At 51.9% G+C, this 26,817-nt stretch overlaps 2 protein-coding genes and 1 pseudogene across 3 annotated transcripts in view; all 3 read left to right on the forward strand.

Annotated features, from left to right (window-relative positions):
• The first annotated feature begins 1,896 nt into the window (after positions 1-1,896).
• Positions 1,897-14,780, forward strand: LOC113912197 (voltage-dependent N-type calcium channel subunit alpha-1B-like). The gene is given in 10 exon segments (XM_035724105.1): positions 1,897-2,076; positions 8,009-8,116; positions 8,621-8,733; positions 9,744-9,871; positions 11,225-11,342; positions 11,488-11,646; positions 13,031-13,238; positions 13,473-13,717; positions 14,123-14,141; positions 14,144-14,780. Coding segments are annotated over 10 exon segments (1,704 nt in total). The 5' UTR covers positions 1,897-1,979; the 3' UTR covers positions 14,653-14,780.
• A 5,582-nt stretch (positions 14,781-20,362) lies between these two features.
• The window catches only part of LOC118356327 (voltage-dependent N-type calcium channel subunit alpha-1B-like), a 50,585-nt gene continuing 44,130 nt past the window's right edge, over positions 20,363-26,817 (forward strand). For both annotated transcript variants that reach the window (XM_035724265.1, XM_035724264.1), the window contains exon 1: positions 20,363-20,414. The gene's annotated coding sequence lies outside the window, so the exon portion shown is untranslated. The remainder of the gene's footprint in view (positions 20,415-26,817) is intronic.
• LOC118356328 lies at positions 21,626-25,249 on the forward strand (annotated as a pseudogene).

Genomic DNA, 26,817 nt, shown 5'->3' on the forward strand with positions numbered 1-26,817 from the left:
GCCTGCCTCTGTCACCTGGCTCAGCACAGCCTTTGGAAGCTAAGTGGCTCCTTCAGGCCATCGGCAGATGCCTCTGCTGTCCTCCTCAGCCCTCCCCTGCCTGGCATGCATGTTGCACCTACCTGAGGCCTGCATGTAAGACTGTAGCTGTGTTCCCAAGGAGGAGAGTTCTGTCCACACTGATACCTGGGGCCAGGCTGGGCATGCAGGGCTCTGATGGGCTAGCCTTTAGGGCCCCTCCCCAGCTGTGCTGGCCAGTTCCAAGGTTCTGGTCATGAATAGACCAGGGGAGGCCTCAGGGTGGGTAGGAATGGATGGGCTTGGGGAGCTGGGGAGGGTCCAGGAGATGCTCAGAGTGCTATGACCAGGAGGTCCTAGGCCCAGGGCAGAGATGCCTGTCTGTTTACCCTGGCCTTGTCCTTCTGCTGCTTCCTGAGATCCCTGCCCTTCTAGGGCCTGGACAGGCAGAGGAGAGCCTCTGGTGAAGGTGCCCTGGACAGAGCTCTCTTCTCTTGGAAATCACCTGCTTGCTCCTCCTTCAGGCTGGTACCCAACTCTCTGACTTCCCTGGAGAGGAATCCCTCTGCCTCTCCTCCTGCCATCGGTGCTGGTCTACAGGGACCCTCTGCTCTGGAAAGCCTATTTTCCTGGTGTGCATCACAAAGGTGATGTGTGAGGTCCTGGGACCACGATTCAATGTGCCAGGTGGGGCTTCACCAGCATTCAGGGGGGCAGAGTCTGGGCTTGTGTCTCTAGCCACCCAGTCTCTACTAGGCCGAGGATTGGATCTAGGGCCCAGACACTGGGGGCAGGGCTGGGGGCCGGGCTGGGGGCCCCCCCTAGAGGGGAAGAGAGGCTGCTCTGTGATGGGATGTGGGCTTGGCAGAGGACAGGCACAACCCGGGGAGGGGCCCTGTGCCCCCTTCTCTAGCTCTGTCTTATGGTAGACAACAAGAGAGCGGTGAGAGAAGACAGGTGGGTCACGGTGCCCCTAGGGCTCTACCTGGTCAGCTAGGTGACCTCCCAGGCTGAGACCGTGCCAGACACACCAAGGGTACTTTTCTTCCTGGACACCACCTAAGTTCTCAGAGCCTCAGGCTCTGGGCAGCTGCTGGCTATACCCGGAGGTCTGTGGTACAGACACACATCTGTCTCCCGCTATTCTGTCCTTGAAAAATGAGGAGAGGAAAGGGGCTGTTCACCTGATGGGGAAACAGGGAGCAAAGCAGCAGGGCACTGCCCCCAGTCTGGTCCGAAGTACTTTTACTCCTGTGCAATGGCCCTGAGCCTCTCCCCACCAGCCTCCACGCTGGCCCTGTGCAGTACCATCTGTTCTGGGTCCTTCTGACTGGAATGTGCTGGCTGCCTCTTCCAGGCCCCCTGACTGGGGGGTGAGAGGGAGAAGCCTTCCTGGGGTGAAGGGATGCCTCACTGGGAGTGGGAGCTCAGAGCTGTGCTCTTGGCTAACCCGCCCCTTGTCCAGTGCTCCAGGCTGCCGGTGGAGGAGATGACGTTGGGCAGAGCTGTAAGGACAGGGGTCTTCCCTCCTGTCTGTGGGCCATCCCAGGGTGCCTCAGCCTCTGTTCTGCAGCCCAGATCCCTCCCTCTTCAGCCCAGGCCCCACGCCCCTTATTCCAGCCTTGGGCAGGGGTCCTTCTGGCTAAGCATGTGCCTGTTCTTTCAGAGGGATCCAGGCTTCTGGCTTGGTGCTATGCTACAGTCTTTACCTGGACTTCTATTTTTCTGCAGCTAGGAGAAGGAGGGACTGCTCCAATGGGGTGGGGGGCGGTGGTCCAAGGGTGAGTGCGAATGCTGGCAAAACTCCCAGCCACCCAACTTTGCCTGGGCGCCTGCAGAAGCCACCCCCAGGAGGTGAAGCCCAGCCTCTAGGGGCCTCCAGCACCTTGTAGTCCTGTGGTGGAGGGACCCTGGTAGGCCTGGCCCTGACCTGCTCCCCTTGTCTCTAGCGCCTGGTTCGCATGAACATGCCCATCTCCAATGAGGACATGACCGTCCACTTCACGTCCACGCTGATGGCCCTCATTCGGACTGCACTGGAGATCGAGCTGGCTCCAGGTGAGCAAGGCAGCATCTGGGGAGGGCACCAAGCCAGGACCGGGCTGTCTCCCTCCAGAGCCACCCCCAGGTGGGTGTGCAGGGAAGCGGGGTGACAAGGCTTGTCTGGAGGCGACGAAGGACAGCTGCTCATGGCGCCTCTGTTGGGCACTGACCTTATCCCCTGATAACCACCCTGCCTTTGAGCCTTGTAATGATCCCATTTTCATGTGCGGGAGCTGAGGTGCAGGTTAAATGACCTGTCCAGGTTACCCAGAGCATGTGATGGCAGAGCATAGGTTCACATGAGGTAGCACCCTTCCAGGGTGCAGCGTCTGTGTGCCTTCTGTCCACTCCCCGTAGTGACCCCGGGCCCTGTCAGGTCCTCTCCTGAGCTAACTGATAGGACTGCATAGCCTGTGCCAAATCTAGGAGAGAATAAACTTCCAGTGTATCCTTTCCACCTTCACCCTCCTGTGAAAATTAGAAAAATTAGAGCCACCAGAGGGGATCTGCACTGTCTCTGCCCCCACACCACCCTCCTGGCCGCACTCGAGCCCTTGAGCTCAGCCATTTCGTTTGTAGCGGATGAGTCAAGGTCAGTCCCGTACCCTGCCCCCCTTGCACTCTAGGTCCCGTTCTCATCATCTACCCAAAGATATCATGCCAGAAATTCTGCACCCTGCTTCTTGCCCTGTCAGTTTTTTCCTCCCTATTGGATTCTTTGTATCAACATATAAACAAGCTATGATCTCTCCCATCTTTAAAAGGTTTTCTGCTCCCTCCACTGGCTTCCCTATGTTTATTCTTCCCCTCCTCGCGACCAACCCCTTGAGAGACTGGTCTGTATTGTCTGTCTGGTCTCTCTTGTTCGGTCTGCAGGTGGGTTTCCACTGCAATGCTGCTGGAGCCACTCTTGCTGAGCTGTTCGGCGACCTCCGTGTGCTCGGTCCTCATTTTACCTAATCCACAGCTCAGCCCTTCCTCCGTGGCCGCGTCCGCCCGCGGCTCAGCCCTTCCTCCGTGGCCGCGTCCGCCCGCGGCTCAGCCCTTCCTCCGTGGCCGCGTCCGCCCGCGGCTCAGCCCTTCCTCCGTGGTCGTGTCCATCTTTTTGAATCCCTTTGATGTTTCCTGTTCTGTTTTCTCATGTCTCCCGCCCTCTGAATGTCACGGTGCCCCTCAGCCTGTTCCCTTTGCCACGTTGTTCATTCCACCTATTTTCATGGCTCTAAATACTGGGAATTCCAACTTTGTGTTTTTAGTGCAGGCCTCCTCCTGAACTCCAGACCTGCATTCTGCATTCTCATGTGAATTTTTACTGTCTCCACTTGGAGGCCCAGTAAGCATTCCAAAGTTCACTTGCCCAAACTTGATCGCCCCGTGTTCCCCATGATCTTTCCCATCTCCATCAGTGGAAACTCTGTTCTTCCAGTTAGTCACTCAAGACAAAAACCTCTGGAGTCAATCTTACCTCCTCTTTCTTTCTTTCTTTTTTTTTTAATCCTTTTCCCAGTTTTGATCCATATATGATCTCTTGTCATATCTCTTGACTCCACCTTCATAATATACCAGAATATGATCACTTCTTTGTCTTCTCCCACTGCTAGCTCCTGGTCCAAGCCCCTCTCTCTTGGGTCTTGACTCGATTATTAGAGTAGCTTCCGCCTGGTCTGCCTCTGTTCTTGTCTGCCTGCAACAGAACAGCTAGAGTGATCATGTTAAAAACCAAACCAATAAAATTAATAAACCTCTGGCTAGACCAATCAAGAAAAAAAGAGATAGAAATAACCAATATAAGGAATGAAAGAGAGAACACCATTACAGGTCCTGCTGCCATTAAATGGATAACAAGGAAATTTTATGAACAACTTTCTGTCAATAACTTCAACAACTTAAATGAAATGGAAAAATTCCTTGACACCAACTATCAAGCTCATTCAAGAATGGATAACCTGAGTGGGTTACAAAAAGGAAGAGAGAATCTGAGTAGCACTATAGTTATTAAAGAAATTAAATTATAGTTAAAAGCCTTCCAACAAAGAAAATCCCTGGCCCAGTTAGCTCCATAGGTGAGGTCCACCAAACATTTAAGGGGGAACTAATACCAGCTCTATATAAACTCTTCCAGAAAATAGAGAAAAAGAGGACATTTTTCAACTTACCATAGTGTGCTGACATTGCTCCGACACCAAGATGAGACAAAGACGTTATAGGAAAAGAAAGTGACAGATCAGTATCCCTCATGACCGTAGACACAAAAATATTCCACCCAGTTTTCTCAGACTGAGTCTGGCTGTATATATATCTGTTTGCTTGATGACAAAAGTAGGGTTTATCCCAGGAATGCAAGTTGAGTTCAAGTATAAAACATTAATCAATATAATTTATCAAAGAAGTAAAACTATATGATCATCTCAATAGATGCAGAAAAAGCATTTCACAAAAATTCAGTATCTATTCATGATTTTAAAAATTCTGCATAGAGTAGAAACTGAAGGAAGCCCCCTCCATCTGATCAAGGATATCTATGAAAATCCTTCAGCGAATGACACACTTAACAAAGAAAGACTAACTCCTTTTCCCCTAAGATCAAGAACAAAGGAAGGATGTTTGCTGTCTTGTTCATTCTTGTTCAACATCATATGTTAGGTCTTAGCCATTGTAATGAGTTAAGAAAAAGAAATAGGAGGCATACCAATTGGAAAGGAAGAAATAAAACTGCCTGTATTCACAATTGACATGATTATCTATGGAGAAAATCTGAAAGACTCTAAGAAAAAGTGAATAAAATGGATGCATCTATGGGCCAAGGAATGCCAAGGATGGCTGGGAGCCACCAAACTCTAGAAACAGGCAAGGAAGAATTCTTCACTAGAACATTTGGAGGAGGCACGGTCATGCTGACACCTTGACTTTGAGCTTCTGGCCTCCAGAAGTGAGATAATAAATTTCTGTTGTTTTAAGCCATTAAAAAAAGTTACTAAACCATCCACAAGTATAGAGCAAGGTCACAGGATACAAGGTCAGTGTGCAAGAAGCAAATGTATTTCTATATATTAGCAATTAACAATTGAAATGGGAAAAAGTTCCATTAAAATCACACCAAAAACATGAAGTACTTCTTTGTTGCTGGATAACTCTAAAAAGTATATATGTGAGATCTGTATGTTGCAAATTTCAAAACATTGAAAGAAGCAAAGAAGATCTAAAAATTAAGCGCTGCATCATCTTCATGCATTGGAAGATTCCATATTGTCATAATGTCAGTTCTTCCCACATTCATCAACAGAATAAATGTTCACCCAATCAAAATCCCAACAGGTTTTTAGGTAGAAATGTACAACTGAATTCTAAAATGTATCTAGAAAAGCAAAAGAACTTGAATAATAAGCAATTTTGAAAAGAGAACAAAGAAAACTTACTCTACCTGAATCAAAGACTTTCTATAAAGCATGTCAATTGAGGCATATCGTGTTGGTGACAGGACAGAGACATGGGTCAGTGGAACACAATAGAGACTCGTACTTACATTGCCAATGGATTTTTGATGAAGTTGTAAAGGCAATTAATGAAGAAAAGATAATTTTTTCAACAAATGGTACTTGAAAAATTTAGACAACTATCCAGAAAAGGGAAAAATCTTGACATTTAGTGTCTTAGTCTGCTTGGGCTGCCAATAACAAAGTACCACAACTGAGTGGCTTAAACACAGAAATTTATTTCTCCCAGTCTGGAGGCTGAAAGTCCAAAGCAAGGTGCCAGGCAGGTAAGTTTCATTCCTGGGCCTGTTCTCTTGGTTTGTAGGGTGGTCACCTTCTCACTGTGTGCTCACATGGTCTTTCCCTGAGTGCATACAGAGAGTGAACGAATTTTCTGGTGTCTCTTCTCATAAGGACACTAACTCTCTGGGTCAGGGTCCCACCCTTCTGACCTCATTTCACCTAAATGCCTCCTTCTCGGCCTTATACAGTCACAATGAGGGTTCCGCTTCAACATGTGAATGGGGGCAGCACACAATTCAGTCCATAGCACATACCTTTTACCTCCTACAAAAATTAACTTGAAATTGATCATAGACATAAATGTAAAATGTAAAATTATAAAACCTCTAGAAGGAAACACAGGAGAGAGATTTTGGCAATTTTGAGTTTGGCAAAGATTTTTGAAGACACCAAAAGCATGAGCCATAAAAGAAAAATTGAAAAATTGAACTTTATCAACATTAAAAACTTTTGCTCTTCAAAAAGACATTTAAGAAAATGAAAAGACAAAGCTAAAGCATTGGTGAAGATATTTTTGAACCATGTATCTGATATAGGATCAGTTTCCAGAATAGATAAAGGTCTGTCACAACTCAGTAATAAGAAAATAAACAACCTAATAAAAATGGGCAAAGGATTCGAATAGACATGTCATCAAAATATATATATGGAAGGCAAAGAAACACCTATAAAGATGCTCAATATCATTAATCATTAGAGAAATCCAAAATGAAGTCTACGGCCATACCACCCTGAACGCGCCCGATCTCGTCTGATCTCGGAAGCTAAGCAGGGTCGGGCCTGGTTCGTACTTGGATGGGAGAAATCCAAAATGAAGCCATAGTAAGATAACACTACATGGTTATTAATACGACTAAAGTACTTTTCTAAATGACAATATTAAGTCCTGGTGAGAATGCATAATATGGAATTCTTGTGATCCTAGTTTGGCAGTTCCTTACCGTACGGCCCAGCCAGCCCACTCCCAAGTGGGAAGAAAAGAAAACATACATCTGCACAAAAACCTATATGCAAATGTTCACAGCTTTATTTCATAATCTCCTCAAAATGTAAGCAACTCAAATGCTCACAACTGGTGAATGGATAAACAAATTGGGGTCTATCCATACCACAAGGTAGTACTCCGCAATCAAAAGAAACAGGCTACTTATACACTCAACAACGTGGACTGAATCTCAAAGGCACCACGCTGAGTGGAGAAGTCCTACTCAAAAGCCAATACACCCGATGACGTTGTTTGTGTGGCATTCTGGAGAAGGCAAAACAGACCGAGACAGAAAACACACTAGGGATGGGACGGGGTGAGAGGAGGCCACGGGATCAGCTACAAAGGGAGCACAGAGGGACTTTGGCAGTGGGGCCATATACCATGACTCGATTGTGGGGTGGATGTGTGGCTTTATGGATTTACCAAAGTTCATAGAACGGGATAACTGAAAAGGGTGGATTTCATTGTATGTACATTATACCATAGTAAACCTGATGCTAAAGAAAGGTCAGAGTATTTTATCCCTTTGCTTATCACGCTCTGCTGCTTCCTATCTCAACATCTGCTCCCTGCAGCCCGTCACCCCCACCCCCCGCTCAGTGAGCCTTGCCTTCCTGGCTGGTTGTGTGACACACCGAGGCCTTTGCACCCCCTGGTCCTTTTCTGCCTTCGGGGTCTTACACACACACCACCTTCTCATGAGACCTTTCCTGACTACCCTGTCCAAAATTTCAGCCCTCCTAATATTTCTCATCCCTCCCTACTTAAGCTTTTCCTGCACCCAACACACTAGGTTTGAACTTACTGCCACTTTATTGTTGAGTCAAGCCACATGGTGCCACAAAGGCGGCTCCTTTGCTTTTGTTCCATCACCTAGAATAGTCCCTGGCACGGGAGGGTGCTCTCTTGATAGTTTTGAATGGCTGGACGAACAGCTGGACCGCCACCATATCCCTTCTCCACTCCCAGGGCCCATGCACACAGGCCTCTGTCTCTGCACGTGCCCATCAGGGACGCTCTGACAGCCGCCGTGGCCGTGCTTCTCCCCGCTCTGCCCTTTCTCCTGGCACGGTCCTTGCCCCATTTCCCCTCACACCACACCTCTCCCTGCCGGCTCCCCCAGGGGGCCCGTGAGACAGCCCCTAACATCTCTCTTCCCCTCCACACCCTTGTCCTGCCCCAGCCGGCACCAAGCAGCATCAGTGTGATGCAGAGTTGAGGAAGGAGATTTCCTCTGTGTGGGCCAATCTGCCCCAGAAGACCCTGGATTTACTGGTGCCACCCCATAAACGTAAGTGAGGGCAAGAAATTCTCCTTGTTCACCCCCCTTTTGTGTCCCACCCAGAGGCAGAGCCAGGAGGCCTGGGCCAGGGTGACCTCGTCAATAGTCTAGACTTAGTTTCCACCTGCAGGGAGAACGGTCTTACCAGTGGGTGCATAGGGACTGTGGGAAGGGATTCCCTGGGCTTTATTCTCTTGACCACAGTCACCCACGTTCCTGGTGGGGGTGTATACTTAAAAAAATCCAGAGAACAGCAGGGAGACTCCTAGAGTTAGAGATGAGGTGCTTAAAGATTAAACCCCACATCCACTTCACTGGGAGGAGATGGAGGGCCCTGTGGATAGTCAGTACAGCTCCAGAGAACACGTGCTCAGTGTCCACAGATGCAACTTCGGCCAAGCCCTGTGCCCTTCCCTGAGCATGTCCAGGAGTCCCTGTGGCGGAGGCTGTTCCCTTGCCCCCCCACCTCCCCTTCCTCCTCCACACCCCACCCTCTGTTTTCTCTCCCTCCAGCTGATGAGATGACCGTAGGAAAGGTGTATGCAGCTCTGATGATATTTGACTTCTACAAACAGAGCAAGACCCCCAGAGCCCAGATTCACCAGGCCACGGGAGGCCTGTCCCAGGTACCGAGTTCCAGGATTTCCAAGAAGTAAACCTCAGACTCTGGCACCCATCAGTTGTTTTGACGGCAGAGGAAACCCACATCCTTCCTGGGGATTGCACGGCGGGAAAAGGAAGATGAGAGGTTCCTACTGTAGCCTCACTCTCCGGCCCCAAAGTCAGAAACCCCATACAGCCTGAGTGCTTTCCAACGGCTGGTCTCTTGCTGGTACTGGGGGCCCCCCTGACTTGGAGACCTAGTGTTCAGGAGCAGTAGACAAGAGGCTGAGGACATGTTCCCTGGAGATACCACTTTTTTAAGTGGTAGAAGAAAGAAGTTTGAAGAATATTTGAGGAGGTTGTTTGGGGAGGTTCGAGGAGAACCTGATTACCGTGCACATTGGCAGGGACCGGAGAGATTCAAACTGATGGGTCCAGGGTCATGATTTCTTCCACTCATGACTCTGACTGGGCTGGTTTGGGGCCCCATCTTCCTGATGTCATCCTTCAAAGATAACAACTTTCCCACGCAGCCAAACCATCAGTGACCATACGTAGACTCTGTCTAGAAAGTTGCCTGGTGTTCGGAGCTTACAGGGACATTCACCCATTGTGGGATGGGAAGTATCTGATGCCCACACCAATCCCCTGTTCCCCTGTTTGTTGCAGACACCCATCAGTGCCCCCCCGCCGCCCCCCAAGCCCTGAAATGTCCTTAGAATTCTGCTCAGTCCAGGGCTCATGCAGCCTCTACCCATCAATCCAAGTTGATGATGAGATGAAATCTTTTTACCATTTGTAATTGGATGAGGTCCCCAGATTTTGTCGGTAGGGAAACTGAAGCTCCAAGAAGTGAAATGACTTTCCTGATGTCACTCACAGGCCAGATTGGGAGTAAGCCCCCGCCTACCTCCTGTGTAGGGCTGGGGCAGGGCAGAAGGAGCACCAACCCATGCTGTGGGGTCAGGCCAGCTTTCTGGCACACCTGTCTGTGCCCTTAGAGCTCTTCCTCTTCCCTGCGTCCCTTCTACAGATGGGCCCTGTGTCCCTGTTCCACCCTCTGAAGGCCACGCTGGAGCAGACACAGCCGGCTGTGCTCCGAGGAGCCCGGGTTTTCCTTCGGCAGAAGAGCTCTGCGTCCCTCAGCAACGGCGGGGCCGTGTGAGTACCTGGCCAGGGTGCGAGGTGCACGGAGGAGGCAGGACTCCTGGTTTCTCCCCCTCCCAGAGGGGCTCCCTGTAGGCTGTGCTGCAGGACATGGAGCCCTCAGGTCCCATCACCACTTTGGGAGACTGGCCTCTCTGTTGCACCCCGTGCCCACCTTCCCCCAAATGGTTCCCCGCGGATGCTGCCTGAAAGCTAGTCCCGGTGGGCTGCTGGAGCGGTCCATGGTGGACTCCAAAGCTAATTCCCGAAACGTTACACGGGTGCCTCTGATGGCACCGAGGTCAGTGGATTTAGACAGTCGGTGGTTCCCACTGTCACCTCCCATTGTGCATGCCCATTTCCCTTTCCGGTGAGCGGCCTCTGCCTCCACTTCCTCACTGCCCATTGAGAAATTTGTTTCGACCCCATTCTGTTGACGGCCTGTGTGTGTCTAGTCTTCCTAACTCCTCTAAGACATTTTTCCTCAGATCTCCACTCCAGGAGTGATTTCTGAAGCAACTGTATTTTGTAGACAAATTGGTAACGTCCTTGTTACCTAACCCCTAACTCTTGCCACAATAATTCTTGGTAATGAACCACCCAAAACCAAGTGTTGCGAACTAACAGTCACCTACCTGTCTTGCACCGTGTGTCGCTGAGGGGTGGTAGCAGGCAGGCTCCTCTCAGCCACCCCCCTCAGGGCCAGCAGGGTCTCAGGTCTGCTAACACCCTCTTGGCTAAAGGAAATCATTGGCTGAGCCCAAAGAGGGGGGCCTGTGCTCTGCCTCATCCAGCAAGGGCTAAGGTGTGGGGCCTGGTACCAGGCTGGGCACAGCATGCATGTTTAGGGCTCCTGATTTCCTCCTCATCTGTACATGTTTGGACGTTCTTTTCTGCAGCCTGGTTGTGGGTCTTGGACTGTTAATCAGGTAGGTTTTCCTGAGTACTACACTGCCCCTAACGTAGTGGTCAGGGCCTGCTGTGCACCAGCGTAGACAGGATGTCCGCCCTCTGCGTCATGCATGCTGTGCACATGTGGCCTCCCACTACTCCTGGGAGGCCCTGTCTAGAGCCGAGGAACCTGCCGGGTGTCCCTGGACCAGCAAGCGGTGGGTCCAGACCTCCCTCGGACTCATGTCCGGGGGCCCTCTCTGCCCATCTGCTCTGAGCCCTGGTACTGGGTCCACATCCCTTGCTGTGTGGCCACTTGAGAGCCTGTACTTGAAGGGCCTCACGCGTCTGGGCTGCTTCTAACCCAGAGTAGAAGGGGCCAGTATAGGTTCCTGGCAGGTTGGAGCCAGGTCCTTGGTGGGCATTCCAAGGCCCACAGACCTCTGAGCCAACAGCACAATCCTCTCTTCTCTACAGACAACCCCAGGAGAGTGGCATCAAGGAGTCTGTTTCCTGGGGTACTCAGAGGACCCAGGAGGTACCCTATGAGGCAAGGACACCCCTGGAGCGTGGCCACTCTACAGAGATCCCAGTGGTGCAGCCAGGAAAACCGGGGAGGGCTCCCAGGGCTGGGGAGCCAGGCTGGGGATGGGGGATGAGATAAGGATTGGGGTGAGACGGGGATGGTGGGAGATGGCAGGAGTGTGGCGGGGAGCCCACGATGGGGGGGAAGGTGAGAGTGGGGTGGGGGCCGGTGTGACTGCGGGCTGCTGAATGCCCAGGCTGTGGATGTCCAGATGCAGAGCATGGCCCTGAGAGGTCCTGACGGGGAGCCCCAACCTGGACTGGAGAGCCAGGGACGCGCGGCCTCCATGCCTCGCCCGGCTGCAGAGACTCAGGTGGGTGGTCTGGGAGGGCCAGGGTCATGGGAGGGTGGGGGCGTGGGGGATGAGGAGCCCTGGCTTGGGGAGGGCTTGTGTCCCGCGTGAGGGCTCCCTACCTGCACGGCGGCCTGGACACTGTCAGCCCCGTTGGGAGCTCCCAGGACGATGGTCTCAAGAGGTGCAGCCAGAGTCCTCGGAGGCCTACCAGGAATCCCCACCACCCACCGGTGCTCAGCCTCCTGCGGTGGCCCTGGGGCTTCCATCTCCCAGCCCAGTGTCCCTGACCCAGACTCTCCCTCTCTCTAGGACATCCCTCTCCCACGCCAGCCTGCATTGCCCCCCCGGCCCCCCCGCCATGCACACGGTGCCTCACAGCTTGGTCCTCCCTTTCCCCCATGGATGCTCTGGGGAGGACCTGCCCTGTTCTTTTTTTCTTTTAAAGATTTTATTTATTTTATTTGAGAGAGAGAATGAGAGAGAGAGAGCACATGAGAGGGGGGAGGATCAGCTGAGCAGGGAGCCCGATGCGGGACTCGATCCTGGAACTCCAGGGTCATGACCTGAGCCAAAGGCAGTCGCTTAACCAACTGAGTCACCCAGGCGCCCGACCTGCCCTGTTCTTTCTCTGGACTCTGGAGGTGGCACCACCTCCATCCCCTGCTCCTTCGGGGATGCTTTGAGTACCGAGCAGGAAGCTCCAGGGCAAGGGGGCTGTGGGCCCATTCACAAGGACTCAGAGAGGGGCCTGCAGACCTGAGGCTGTGTAGGGGGCCTGCTTTCATTTTCTGGGATGGTGAGGGGCTTTAGAGGGGCATGTCCTCCAGCCGGGGACCTTCAATGTTTGCCTGGGGCTGGCCCTGTCCCTGCCTCCTTTTGTGGTTCCTGGTTCTGCACATTCCAAATGACTTCATTCTCTAAACTTGTCTCTGCCTCCCATTGGTGGTGGCTCCTGCCCTCTTCCCCTTCCTGAGCATGGCCCGCTGGGCAGCCAGCTTGAGGACGCCGAGTGGAGGCTGTGGGTCAGCTCCCCTTGGAGGGCCCCTTTCCGCAGGTCCCGATTTCAGCCCAGGGCAGGAGCCCCATGGCCCTGGCCCAGCAGAGCCATCACACGCAGCCACCCCTCAGGGTTCTCCCAGCCAGGCCCGCAGCCTCCCTCTTCCTGGCATCCTCCCTGTCCCCCAGGGACACTGAGGCCAACAGCTCTCTGGGCCCCGCTGGCAGAGACGGACAGCACCTTGTGCAGCGTGCTCTGGGAGAAAGGGTGGGCCTGGGTGGGGAAGAGCTTTCTGGGGAGAGGGAGGGGCCTGGTGGTTCCTGAACCCCAGGCCTGCAGTGCCGCCCTGGAGCCTGCCCCAGGCCCCTCTCTCAGACTGTGTGCCAACCCACATCCCACCCGCAGCCGGCCCCCAACGCCAGCCCCATGAAGCGCTCCATCTCCACACTGGCGCCCCAGCGTCCCCACGTGGCTCATCTCTGCAGCGCTGCCCTGGACCGTGCCCCAGCCAGCCAGGCTGCGCCCCATCACCACCACCGCTGCCATCGCCGCAGGGACAGGAAGCAGAGGTCCTTGGAGAAGGGGCCCAGCCTGTCCGCAGACACAGATGGCGGTGCGTGCGGGGGTCCCTTTTATGGCCAGGACCTGAGGCATTCCTTTCTGTGCCTCCACCATCCAAATGGCCTGAGTAGGGGGCTGTGAGTCCCAGGTCTAGGGACTAGGCAGGATCACTCACACACCTCAGCTCTCCCCCTGGGCCCCCCTGCTGGCCCTGGGGACCGGATCTGGGCTGGGGGTGTGTCTCCCCACCTGGCTTGCTGTGCTGACTTCCCCTCTTCCTGGCCAGCACCTAGCAGTGCTGCAGGGCCAGGCCCACCCCCAGGAGAGGGGCCCACAGGCTGCCGGAGGGAGCGCAGACAGGAGCGGGGCCGGTCCCAAGAGTGGAGGCAGCCCTCTTCCTCTTCCTCGGAGAAGCAGCGTTTCTACTCCTGTGACCACTTTGGGGGCCGGGAGCCCTCACAGCCGAAACCCTCCCTCAGCAGCCACCCCACGTCACCAACAGCTGGGCAGGAGCCAGGACCCCCGAGACCAGTAAGTCAGGACCCCCCTCACTGCCCCTCCTTACGAGCCCCCCCCCCACCATGCTCCGAATCCTCCTTCATGTCCTGGTTCCCAGGCCCGAGTCTGCGCTCCCCCCCTCCTTGCTCCATTCCTCCCGCACCAGCCCGATCCTCCCCTCCCAACTGCCCTGGACTGGCCTCTGGTCTCCCTTCTCCCTGAGCTGTGCCTGTCCCTTTGTTACCCACTGTTCCCCAACCACCTCCCCAGGCCTACCGGCACCAGTGGCTTTCCCCCCTCCACCACACACCCTACGGGTCCCCTCCCAGGGTGCCTGCCTCTCTCCATGCCTCACCGCCCACCTCCATGGTTCTCACCTGCATTGGCCTCTGGTCTGGGACTTTGATTTTTTTTTTTCTCTGTTCTATTTTCTTGTAGGGTGGTGGTTCAGTGAATGGGAGCCCTTGTTGTCAACATCCGGTGCTAGCACCCCTGGCCGTGGTGGGCGGAGGCAGCTCCCCCAGACTCCGCTGACCTCCCGTCCCAGTGTCACCTACAAGACGGCCAACTCTTCGCCTGTCCACTTTGCTGGGGCACAGACCAGCCTCCCCACCTTTTCCCCGGGCCGGCCTAGCCGTGGCCTTTCCGAACACAACGCTCTGCTCCAGAGAGACCCCGTCAGCCAGCCCCTGGCCGCCGGCTCTAGGATCGGCTCTGACCCTTACTTGGGGCAGCGTCTGGACAGTGAGGACACTGCCCGCACCCAGACCGAGGACACGCTTACCTTCGAGGAGGCTGTGGCCACCAACTCAGGCCGCTCCTCCCGGACTTCCTATGTGTCCTCTCTGACCTCCCAGTCGCACCCCCTCCGCTGCATGCCCAACGGCTACCACTGCACTCTGGGGCTCAGCTCAGGCGGCCGGGTTCGGCATAGCTACCACCACCCCGACCAAGACCACTGGTGCTAGCCGCACCTCCGCTTCACGCCTGCTCAGTGGGCGCGTTCCAGCCGATGAGTTTTATCATCCATGCTGGGCTCCCAGGGATGCGCAGGGGCACCGAGGCAGGGGCAGCAGCCCCTGGGAGGAGGGGCCCCGCCTTTGGGGCCAGCTGGGGGGAGGCCCCGCGGCTCCCCCCCACCCCCCTGCCCCCACCTCCTCTTTCGCGCTGGACCAATTCCTAAAGCCCTTTTGGAGAGGGACATGGCTCTCTCTGTCCCCTTGTATGCTGCCTGCCTGGGTCTCGTACCACAGACCCTACACGGGAAGTCACTGCATGTGCTGAGTGGGACCCTGTCAGTCTGAATCCTGTGTGATGGCTCCCAGGGTCTGGGGGGTGTGCCCGGGGCCACTTTTAGGAGGTCTGGATCTGGTAGAGACCATCCTTTATCCACGTGTGTGGTACGGAGCCCAGCATGTTTACACGGCTGGCCAGATAAGACAGAGTTGATGGTCAACAGCAGTAGCCTCGGGAACCTGGCCTGTGGCTCCGTGCATTCTTGTCGGTGCCCACAAACACCTCCGGCGTGGCTCTTTGTACCTGAAATAGCAGATTGACACCAGAAATACACTCACACACTCTCTGTCCTCTCCCAGATGCTGTCAACCTTGACAGGGACCGAATCTGGAAAACATTCTTGCCGTTGGTTTTGGTTTTTAATCGAAACACCCTTCCCTCTTTTGTCAATTCCATATACTTGATCTAGAAAGAAGAGAAAAACAGAAAAATGGGGAAGGAAATAGTAACAGAACTTAAAAAAAATCCAACCTGTAGGAAGCTCTCAGCTCTTTGGGGTGGGGTGGCGTGTGTGTGTGTGTGTGTGTGTGTGGTGTTTGTGCGAGGAGATGCTCTTGCATCCAGCCTGGGTGACCCCCAGCTCCCCTGGCTTCTGCTGCTCTCGACCAAGTGCCTGACTTCCGAGCCCTCTCGTGCCAGGCTCCTGGGGGAGGTGACGTGAAGCCTGTGTGAAGCGTGGGTGAATCCTTGGAACTGTGTCCAGTTCCAAATATCAACCAAGTAGAAAGCTGGTGTCCATGGAGAACACTCATATAACATCCAGTGGGACGGTTGTAGTTGGAAACGAAGCGACCATTTCCCTGTTTTCCTCCCACGAGTGCAAGGGTTTCCTGGGAAGCCACAGAGCAGTGTAGAGCGTGTCCTTGTATGGGGTGTTTTCAGTCTGTTCTACATCTGAATCTCAGGGACCGGATGCCTGCCAAAGAGGGCGTGGTATCTTTTGTGAAAGTTTCTTTTCAGATAAGGCCAGAGAGAGGGAGAGGTCGTGGGAAGAGGGAGAGGTGGGGGAGTGGAGATGGACCCGGCGGGCAGGAGGGAGGGCCTGTGTCTGTGCAGGTGCGGGCACTTGGGACGGCCCGACTGAAATGAGGCCAAAACTCGGAGGAAGCGATGGGGCAAGGAGAAGCTTGGCGACTGAGGCTCAGGTAGGAGCCATCTGAAGCCCAGCACTGTGGCACAAGACACGGGAAAGCAGGAAGCGAAAGGGAAATCCAACCTCATGGCCACTGTCAAAAGGGAAACACCGTAGGTAGGAGGCTGTGCATAAAATGCCGGGAGACCCTTTGTTTTGTGAACAAAAGGAATATTTAGATGATTAGATTTTGGTGCATCCTCCGTGTTTGGAAATGTCAGATGATCTCTTCGCTGGATCATTTGAGTGTTCCCATTGGCTTTTGCCCCATGACTCACCTTAAAGAAACTTGGCCTGTGATGTGTGTGTGCGTTTCTCTGTGTGGAGGTGTGTCCCAGTGAGTGGATGTCGTTAACCCATAGGGCTATGCAACAAAAGACACACATTCAATAGAAATAAATCACGTAAGACCACCACCTGTTCTAGGGTTTCAGCATGATTGTGACCAAACCATTTTATAGAATCTCCTTACTAGAAGGCACAACACTCTGAAACTTTAAGATTACAGAGTATTTTACTGCAATAGGAAATAACAACTGGAATGGTATCTCAGACTCTGCATGAGATAGCTGTGTTCCTGTTGCAAAGCAGAAGGATGTATATTTTGATACTGATGTTTCATCTCTGGCCCATGTTATTGTGAGTGTATCCATTCTGTGCAGAACCACAGCTGCTTCCCAGGCCATGTTGGGTGGAGAATCACTGTTCTAGCCCCACACCGCCTCACCAGTCTGTCTGGATTCTTCTAGACACTGGAATTGGTGAAAACTACAGGGAGTGGGGGAAGAGATACTGTGTCTTGTTTTCCTGACTTTGGGTTTTGTTTCTGTATCCTCTCTTCTCAGCTATCATGTTTCCACTGAGATCTCATAGTGAGTTGCCAAATTTGAAATGCATTAACCAGTTGTCTGCATCTGGACCAGTCAAGCAGTGGCTGTAGTTTGAATAAGTTATGTGTGCATGTAAAATATATACATATATACATATATACAAGTATGTGCATGAAATGTATATCTTCGTACTTTTTGATACAATGTACTCATTTGTTAATTTTTAATTATATTTGATATAAATCAAAGGTTTGTTGCAAAACTTTATATTTAAGAACAGTGTTAAAAAAAAAAACCCAAAAAGAAGTCCCAACCATACAACACAACTGGGACCTGCTTTAAAACAATCCTGTAATTGACGAGTTTGCTGCCTGAGTAATATTGATCACCCAGACTTTGGATTCTGCTATTGTTTCTACAATGACATTTTGTATGAATCAAAGTCCTTGGATTAAAATAAAACTTAGCAAAAAATCAAAACAAACCCCACCATGCTGCTGGGTGATGTATGCAAGAGGTGTGGGAGTCAGCAACCTGTGCGTCCTCAGGAGGCAGGGCCACCTCCATGGGCATGTGGGCAGGAGTGCAGAGCTGAGCAGCTCTCTGGAGAAAATAACCCCCTAAAACTGATTTGGGCCTGTTCATGATGCAAGTGTGGATCAGCCTGAGAATCTGGGTGGGGTTGGGGTGAGGGTCGTGGGTTGGGGTCAGGGCCAGGGTCTGGATCAGGGTTAGGTTTAAGCATAATTGGCTTTCTTCCTCCTCCTCCAACTCCCTGGGCCTCCAGGGTAGACAGGACTCACCCAGGGTCACACACGAGTCAGAGGTGAGCTGGAGCATTGGTTTTCAGCCCTTCACTCCTGGGCTCAGACAGAAGAAAAGTGAAATGTCCGCCTGATCACTGACTGTTTGAGATCCAACTCATCCCCAGTCAGGGGTTATAGGGGGCCTCAGAGGTTATACAGGGTTCTTCCGCCCTCCCACCTGGGAAGGGTGCTGCTGGCCCCACTCTGCCTGGGCAGCCGCAAGTTCCAGCACGGCCCCACCCCACGAGGGCACTCTGTAGACACGAATGGATTCATATAGGACTGACTGCCGTGGCCTGCCCGCCCCACAGTAAATGAGGGTATGGTTGTAACACAGCTTTAAGTCTGTGCGTTCTCTTTTGGTAAGAGTTTCTTGAGATTTAGTAATTCTGTTCCTGATACAGAGGGAGACAGGCTTACAAATGGAGTGTTCCTTTATAAGTGTACATTTCACTCACCAAATGGCAACTTTTACCCAGTTTTCAGAGATTCTCCCATGTCTGCCGTTTCTTAAAATTAATCAGCCCAAATATTCCTTGTGCCAAAGAGGTATACTTTGCATGGCATATTCTGCTCCCTTCACATGGATGCACTTAGTTTGCTTATGGATTCATTTATGGAAGGACATCCTGGTTTCTTTAAGTTTGTAACCATTATGAATAGAGCTACCGTGCATAACTGCATGTGAGTTTTTGTTCGGAAATAGGTTTTCAAGGCAGTTGCTAAATACTAGAAGTGCAATTGTTGGATCTTAACATGAGACTTACTTAGGTTTGGAAAAAATGGCAAAAATGTCTTCTGTAGGGACAGTTGCTGCCATTCCTCACCTTCCAGCAATTGGTATTCTTGTTTTTGGAGTTTAGTATTTGTGATAGGTGTGCGGTGCTGTCTCACTGTTGTTTAAATTTGTACTTTCCTAATGATGATGTCAAACATATTTTTGTATGCTTATTTTGTATCTTCTTTGTCCAAGCATCTGTTCAGATCCTTACCCATTATCAATTAGGATGTTTGTTTCCTTATCATTGAGTTCTGATAGTCTTTTGTATTTTTTGAATACAAATCTTTTACCAGATTTGCGCTTTGCAAATATTTCCTCTCAGTTCGTGGCTTGTCTTTTAGTTTTCTGAGCAAGGTCTTTCACAGAGCAAAAGTTTTTTTTTTTTAAGATTTTATTTATTTATTTGACAGAGAGAGACACAGCGAGAGAGGGAACACAAGCAGGGGGAGTGGGAGAGGGAGAAGCGGGCTCCCCGCTGAGCAGGGAGCCCAATGTAGGGCTCGATCCCAGGACCCTGAGATCATGACCTGAGCCGAAGGCAGACGCTTAACGACTGAACCACCCAGGCGCCCCGCAAAAGTTTTAATTTTAGGAAGTTCATGTTATCAATTTTTTTCATTTGTGGATTGGCTTTTGGTGTTGTGTGTTAAAGCTCATCACTGAACCCAAGACCATGTGGATTTTCTTTTTTTACTTTTTGTTTTTTGAAAGATTGTATTTATTTATTTGACAGAGAGGGAGAGAGAGAGAGAGAGAGAGAGAGAGAGAGAGAGAGCAAGCATAAGCAGGGGGAACAGCAGGCAGGGGAGAAGCAGGCTCCCTGCTGAGCAAGGAGCCCGACGGAGGGTTGATTCCAGGACCCTGGGATCACGACCTGAGCCGCAGGCAGCCGCTTCACCGACTGAACCACCCAGGCGCCCCCTTTATTTTGATAGTTTTACATTTTAAATTTATCTACAATTTTAAATGAATTTTGGTGTAAGTTGTAAAGCCTGTGTCTGCATTTCACTTAATTCCGTACGGTTTCTAATTAATAGTTTCTATTTCTGGAGAAGTCAGGGGATAATTGGACTCCATTTCAGTTCGAATTTCCCAAATGTAATGGATTCAGCTGGACCCCAGAAGGGACAGGTGCGTCCACGGAACTGAGTGCACCGCATCCTGCACTGCCCCCACCTCCCGCAGGGGGCGCCCGAGTCCCGCCCCGCGACCCGTGCGGGGCATGCGCGCTCAGCCCTCCTCCTCCGGGGCGAGGACAGGTGTTCCAAGGCCTCAGGACCGACCCACTGTGCTGACGCCCAGGCTTCGGGAGGACTTGGGGCCTCAGCCACGGTCAGGAGCCGGGCCCCTCAGGACCCGCTGTGGAGACTTCGGGAGGACGTGGGTCAGCGTCCACGCTGACGGGAGCCGGCCTCCTCAGGACCCGCTGTGGAGGATGTGGGGCCGCGTCCACGCTGACGGGAGCCGGGCCCCCTCAGGACCCGCTGTGGAGGATGTGGGGCCGCGTCCACGCTGACGGGAGCCGGGCCCCCTCAGGACCCGCTGTGGAGGATGTGGGGCCGCGTCCACGCTGACGGGAGCCGGCCTCCTCAGGACCCGCTGTGGAGACTTCGGGAGGACGTGGGGCCGCGTCCACGCTGACGGGAGCCGGGCCCCCTCAGGACCCGCTGTGGAGACTTCGGGAGGACGTGGGGCCGCGTCCACGCTGACGGGAGCCGGGCCCCCTCAGGACCCGCTGTGGAGACTTCGGGAGCATGTGGGTCCGCGTCCACGCTGACGGGAGCCGGGCCCCCTCAGGACCCGCTGTGGGGACTTCGGGAGGACGTGGGTCGCGTCCACGCTGACAGGGGCCGGGCCTCCTCAGGACTCGCCGAGGGAGGAGGAGGTGAGGAGAAGCCGCCTGAGCGGGGACTGCGGACGCGGTGCGAGCTCACAGGACCCCGCGGAGGAGGGGCGCGCTGTGTAGACGCGGGCTGCCTCAGGGCGTGTTACCGCCGACGGGGCGCCGTCCCGCGGACCCACCACCGAACCCTCAGAACGTGTCCGGTGCGCAGTTCCCGGCCGTAGCTGGGGTCCCGCGGGGGCACGTCGTTCTCCAGAACTTCTTCCTTCTCCCCGAGGGCGGCTCTGTCTGCGGGAGACGCCAGCTCCCCGTCCCCTTCCCCTCGGCCCCGGCAGCCACATTCTACTGTGTGTCTCGGGACACTTCCGGTAAGTGGGACCACAGGGCGTCTGTCCTTCTGTGACTGGCTGATGTCGCTCAGCGTGATGACTTCCCGCTTCATGCGTGGTGTCGCCTGTGTCAGAGCCCCCTTCGTTTTTAAGGCTGAATCGTGCTCCGTGCTGTGTACACCGCGTTTCGTTTATCCATTCGGCTGTCAGTGGACACTTGGGTTGCTTCCCGCTTTTGGCTGCGGTGAAAAATGCTGCGCTGAATAAGGGTACTTCTCCTTTCAATTTTGGGGTATGTATCTGGGAGTATAATTGTTGAACCATACGGTCATTCTACTTTGATCTATTTGCCTAAATGCCAAAATATTTTATACATAGACTGCACCATTTTTCACAAGCAAGGTGTAAGGGTTTCCGTTTCTCAACATCCTTTCCAAAATTTGTTATTTTACTTTTCTTGATTATAGAGATTCTCTTGTGTGTAAAAGGACATCTAACTGGTTTAAACCTTCATTTCCATAAAGACTAAGGATGTTTAACATCTACTCATGTGCTATTCACCATTTGTATGATTTCTTTGGAGAAAGGTCTATCCAAGTCTTTTGTCTATTTTAAGAAATGGGTCGTCTTTTTGCTGAGGAGTTGTAAACGCTCTTTACATGTTCTGGGCAACAGACTCTTATTAGATACATAATGTACAAATATTTTCTTCCATTCGGCGGGCTATCTGTTCACTTTCCAGATAGTATCTTACGATGTACAAAGATTTTTAATTTTTTTTTTTTACATTTCTTTTTTAAGAGTGAGTGAGTGTGCGAGTGGTCAGGGGCAGAGGGAGAAGGAGAGAGAATCTTAAGCAGGCCCCACACTCAGTGTGGAGCCTGACGTGGGCTCTATCTCATGACCCCGAGATCATGATCTGTGTCAAAATTAAGAGTCGGACGCTTAACCAACTGAGCCACCCAGGCACCCAGAAGAGATTTTTAATTTTGAGGATATTATTTTATCTATTTTTTTCTTTGCTTTCTTACGCTTTGGTGTCAGATCTGATAGCATTGCTAGATCCAAGGTTATGAAGATTTATCCCCACTTATTTCTTCTAGAGTTTATAGTGTTACCTCTTACATTTAAGCCTTTAATGTATTTTGAGTTAATGTTTATATGTGGTGTGAGGTAAGGGTCCAGTTTCATTCCTCTGTACACGGATAGCCAATTGTCTAGCACCCTTTGTTGAAAAGACCCTTCTCTCCCCCAGTGTAATGTTGTCCACCCTTGTCAAAATTCAGTGGACCATAGATGAAGGGGTTTATTTCTGGGCTCTCACTTAAATTCCACTGATCTGTATGCATATCTTTTTTAAAAAAATTATTTATTTTTAAAAATGTTTTAAATTTAAATTCAATTAACATATAATGTATTATTTTTTCAGGGTGAATGCATACCTTTATGACAGTATCAAAATGTTTTATTTACTGTTGCTTTGTATTAATATTTGAACTTTGGAAGAACGACCTTTCACCTTTGATTTTCTTTTTCAAGATTGTTTTGGCTATTTTGTGGTCCCTTGAAATTCCATATGACTGTTAGGATTAGCTTGTGCAGTTCTTTCCAAAGGCCTTTGTGAATTTTCTTGGGAACACATTGAATTTCCACATTGCATTGTGTACTATTGCCATCTTATCAATAGTATGTCTTTTCATCACCGTGGGGTCCTCAGATTTATTTAGGTTTCCCTTTCTTTCAGCAATGTTTTGTAATTTTCAGCGTACAAGACTTGCACCTTGATTACATCTATTCCTAAGTATTTTGTCAACGATAATGTTCCCTAAAATGGAATTGTTTTCTTAAATTATTTTTTGGATGATTCATGGCTAATGTATACAAATAAGAGAGATTCTTGTGTATTGATATTAACTGGCTGTAATCATTTGTTGATTGTTTAGGAAGCTCTGTCTATAAGATGATGTCATCTCTGGTCTCTGAATAGACCTAGTTCTACTGTTTTCTTCCACATGTGGATTTCTTGCCTTATCATTCTGGGTAGAACTTTCAGTACGATACTGAGCAATGAGTGAAAGCCAGCATGATGGACTTGTTTTTGATTTCAGAGTAGAGCTGTCAGTCGTCAAAATTGAGCATGATGTTTGATTAGAGTTAGGGTTGGGGTTAGGGTTAGGGGCTAGGGTTAAGGGTTAGGGTTAGGGTAGGTGACCCTGTGACCCATGAAGCCCGACAGTCAGCATGCTAGAGCCAGGAACACTCCCCCTGTGCTGAGCTCCCCGGCAAACCCTGCACGTCCCCTCCCCTGGCTGACCCCCTGCAGGTTCTGTCCCCACCTGCCATGAGTTGAGCACCTTTGGGCACAGCCCTTGTTTCTATGGCCTACAGACTGGGTAGAATCAGCTGCATGGGTTTCTAGCCTCTAAGCCTCAGGCTCCCCTTTGTAAGATGGGGTCCTGATGGCTCCCATCTCTGGGAGCCAAAGGTAGGGAGGCCCCACCAGCAGACGCGCTCAGGCCAGGCCAGGAGGGTGGCTGTTGCTTAAAGCAGCCCAGGGCCTGCCCCCCTTGAAGAAAGTGCACACGTTTACGGCCCAAGTTTTGGGGTCCTGCTGCCAGCCTCTGGCAGTGACCCTCCTCCAGCCCTGTCCCCTGTCCCTGTGGATACATGGTCTTCCTGGAGATGTTCCCGCAGAGAGTTGAGAAGCAGTTCATGGTGGGACACAGGGTCACCTACTACGTCTTCACCAATCAGTTGCCCGCCGGGCCCCATGTGCCCCTCCGGGAAGGCCGGAGGGTGGTGGTGCTCGAGGTTCCCGGCACCCCGCGCTGGGAGGACGCGTCCATGCAGAGCACGTGATGATCCGCCGCTTCTGTAAGCAGCTTTTCCCATCATCGTGCGCTGAAATAAAGTTCTCAGACACCAATCTGAGCGGCCATGCAGGGCTGCCTCTGTAAGTAGGGCAGCAGCAGCTGGGTTCTGCATATCGCTTTTACGTCATTTTTTATCAGAAAAGCAAAGGCAGACGCCTCAAAGCGTGGGAAAGGAGGACAAAGGGATGGCAAGTACGCTGAAGCTGTGAAGCAGGCCTGCACCCTCCTCTACGCACAGGCACGCAGGGAGGCCGTCATGGGATCGGGGAAGAGTGGGACGTTTGTGCTAGCAAACACCAGGTGCAGGAAGGGGGGCACGGAGGGTTACATTCTTTCCTGGCTCCTAACCTTTGCCCTGCCCCTGGGGATCATGGGATCCTGCTCCTACCGGGCCATTGTGGTCAGTAGCCTGAGAACAGGAACGCTGCTGACGTTTCAGCTGCTTCCACAATCACTCCTTAGGGCTGACAATATATTTTCTAAGATTAACTCCACAATTCCTCTGTGAGGTGGACTACCTGGTGTGCACAGAGGTGGACATGAAGTTCCGCGACCACGTGAGTATGGAGACCCTCTTTGGCACCCTGCACCCCGGTTTCTACCAGGCGGCCCACAAGGATTTCAGCTACGAGCATTGGCCACAGTCCCAGGTGCACATTTCCCAGGGGCAAGGGCTACTTTGACTACAAGGGGGCCTTTTCTGGGGGGTCGGTGGTAGAGGTTCACCAACTGACCTTGGCCTGTCACCAGACAATGGGGGTCAACCTGGCCAATGGGATCGAGGCTGTGTGGCACGACGAGAGCCACCTGAACAGGTACCTGCTGGGCCATAAGCCCATTAAGGTGTTGTCCCCAGAGGACCTGTAGGACCCACAGCTGCTGGGCTGCCCCCCATCATGAAGAAGCTGAGATTCATGGCTGTGCCCAGAATCACCAGGACGGCAGCAGTGGTTAGTACTTGAGGAGTCGTTTTGGTGCCCACCGGGTCTTTCACTCGAGTTAACAGATGAGTCAGAAGGAAGGACGTCATCAGTTAGGAAGTATAGACGAAGGTCAGAGTGGAGGTGGGCAAAGGCCTCTTTCAGAGAGCAGGGAAGCTCTGAGCTGCTTCTATACACCTTGCCCTGCTCATCGCTTCTGGCTGCCTGGCCCTGAGTTCTGTCCTTTCAATGAATTGGTCATCTAGTAAGTAACATGTTTCTCTGAGTTCCATGAGCCACTGGAGCAGATTATTCAAACCTGAAGAGGTTGTGGGGACCTCCAATCTGTAGCCCATAGCTCGGAAACAGGGGTGACTTCTCTGCCCAGCCACTGGCTGACCACTAAGTTAACAGCACAGGGATTCAGTAGCCATACACACAGCAAAGAATACAGACTTGACAAGTAAGTTCAGAAAAGTCACTAAACCAACAGTAGCAACTACAACGAGCAGCAATCATGAAGCCTGGCGTGGGGAAGGTCTGATGTTCGGGATGCTTCCATTATAATAATCATAATCACACCCTGGACTTGTCACTGGGGCCAAGTCCCCTGGCTGGGGGCCAATAGCTCCTACATGTTCCATGTGTCTCTCTCCCTGGCTCCTCCAGCCATGCACTGTCCTGTGCTGCTTCCCAGTAGAGGTCCGTTTTCACCAAAGCCAGGAAGATGGGATGGATTTTTCTGACTCCGCACCCCCCGCCCCACAGTGTTGCAAGAGAGGAAAAAGTTTTCCTCAACCCTTTTAAGGTCCCTGGCTGAGTCTGGAAATTGACAAAGACAGATGGACAGGAGAAAAGCAAGCAAAATGTATTGATTGTTTTGGTGGGAACCTCACAAGACCATGACGACCAGCAGAGGTGACTGGAGCAGACAGCTCTTCTACCTTTTAGACAAAGAAGCAGTAAGTGTGTGAAGAATTGACAGACACAGGGGTTTGGTCTAGGGCTCGTAAACGGTAAAGAAGGTAACTAGGAAGATAAGGGTTCGTTTAACCAGGTGTGTTCGTATAGACCCCGTGGTCCTAAATTCCTTGACTCTGGTGATAAGCACATCATCCCTGTGGTCCGGGGAGAGAAAGTTCCACATGGGAGTCTTCTGACCTGCTTAAGGGAAGAAAGGCTGATGGCTGGGGGTCAGAGAGACCTTCTTGCTTCTGCTCTATGCAAAAGTTCTTTTAGCTTCTATATTTAATTTGCCAAGGTGCCATATTTGGGTTAGTGTGTCCTGACCCTCACTGGCCTGGTGCTGTACTCTGTCTCCTAGTATCCAGGATATTGGGTGTGCTGCTGTGGAGACCTCCCAGCCCTGGGGTAGCCCCTTGTCCAGGGAGGCGCCTGCCTCAAGGGGAGGGTTGCTAAGGGTGGCCGCCCCTCCTCAGGGAGATTGGGTGGGAGAGTGCAGATCTTACTTCGAGAAACTGACTTCATTTCCTGAAAAGGTCTATCTGATAGTGGGATCATACAGGAGTTCTATGTTTAGTATTTTGGGGAAAATCCATCCTTTTCCCAGCATGGCTGTGCCAACCAAAGTCAATTCCGGATGATTTTTACCTATAAACCAGAGATTTTTCAAGAACTCCAGCAGAGAACATGAGGAGAACATTTTCATGACCTTCGACAGGCAGAGATTTCCCAGGATGCAAAGTATACTGACCGTAGGCACAAACCGGTGACTTAGAAACTATGAAATGAAGAACTTGTTCTCCTTCTTCCATTTCTGGCTAGTGTGCTGGTCTGTGGCTCGATCCCACCTCAGGCAGCTGGAAGGTTGACCTCCCAGGTCAGCTACCACTGAGATGGCTACTGTTTCTAGAAATTCTTTGGGTGTGGCCAGGTTTCCCCACCTGTGCACTGATCAAGTCGGCGACCTCTAACAGTGGAGCCATGGGTCCTCCAGGCATGGTCCCCCCCAATCCCCCAGTAAAGCCATCCCACTGAGGGTTTAGGGGGACGGGAGCTGCCCCTAGGCAAAACTGGAGATTCTCACTGTCCCTACCTGGCCTTCAGATGCTGCCTCTGGTGTCTTCTTGGAACCCTGACCTGTCAGTTTTCGGCAGCTGGTCCAGTCGTACCCTCACTTTCTGGGAGGGGGATTTGGTGGAATCTGCAGTGTGTCCTGCAGCCTCACCAGGATCGCTTTTTGAAGGCACATCGTCTGGGCCATCTGAGGACCCAAGACTGTGGGTCTGTGGCCTGGAGGGATTCTGAGCAGTGCTGGTGGGATGGGAGGGCTGTAAGGCCCAGAGGCAGGTTTCCAAAAGCT

The sequence above is a fragment of the Zalophus californianus genome, chromosome 15, assembly GCF_009762305.2.
Source record: "Zalophus californianus isolate mZalCal1 chromosome 15, mZalCal1.pri.v2, whole genome shotgun sequence".
Lineage (NCBI taxonomy): Eukaryota > Metazoa > Chordata > Mammalia > Carnivora > Otariidae > Zalophus > Zalophus californianus.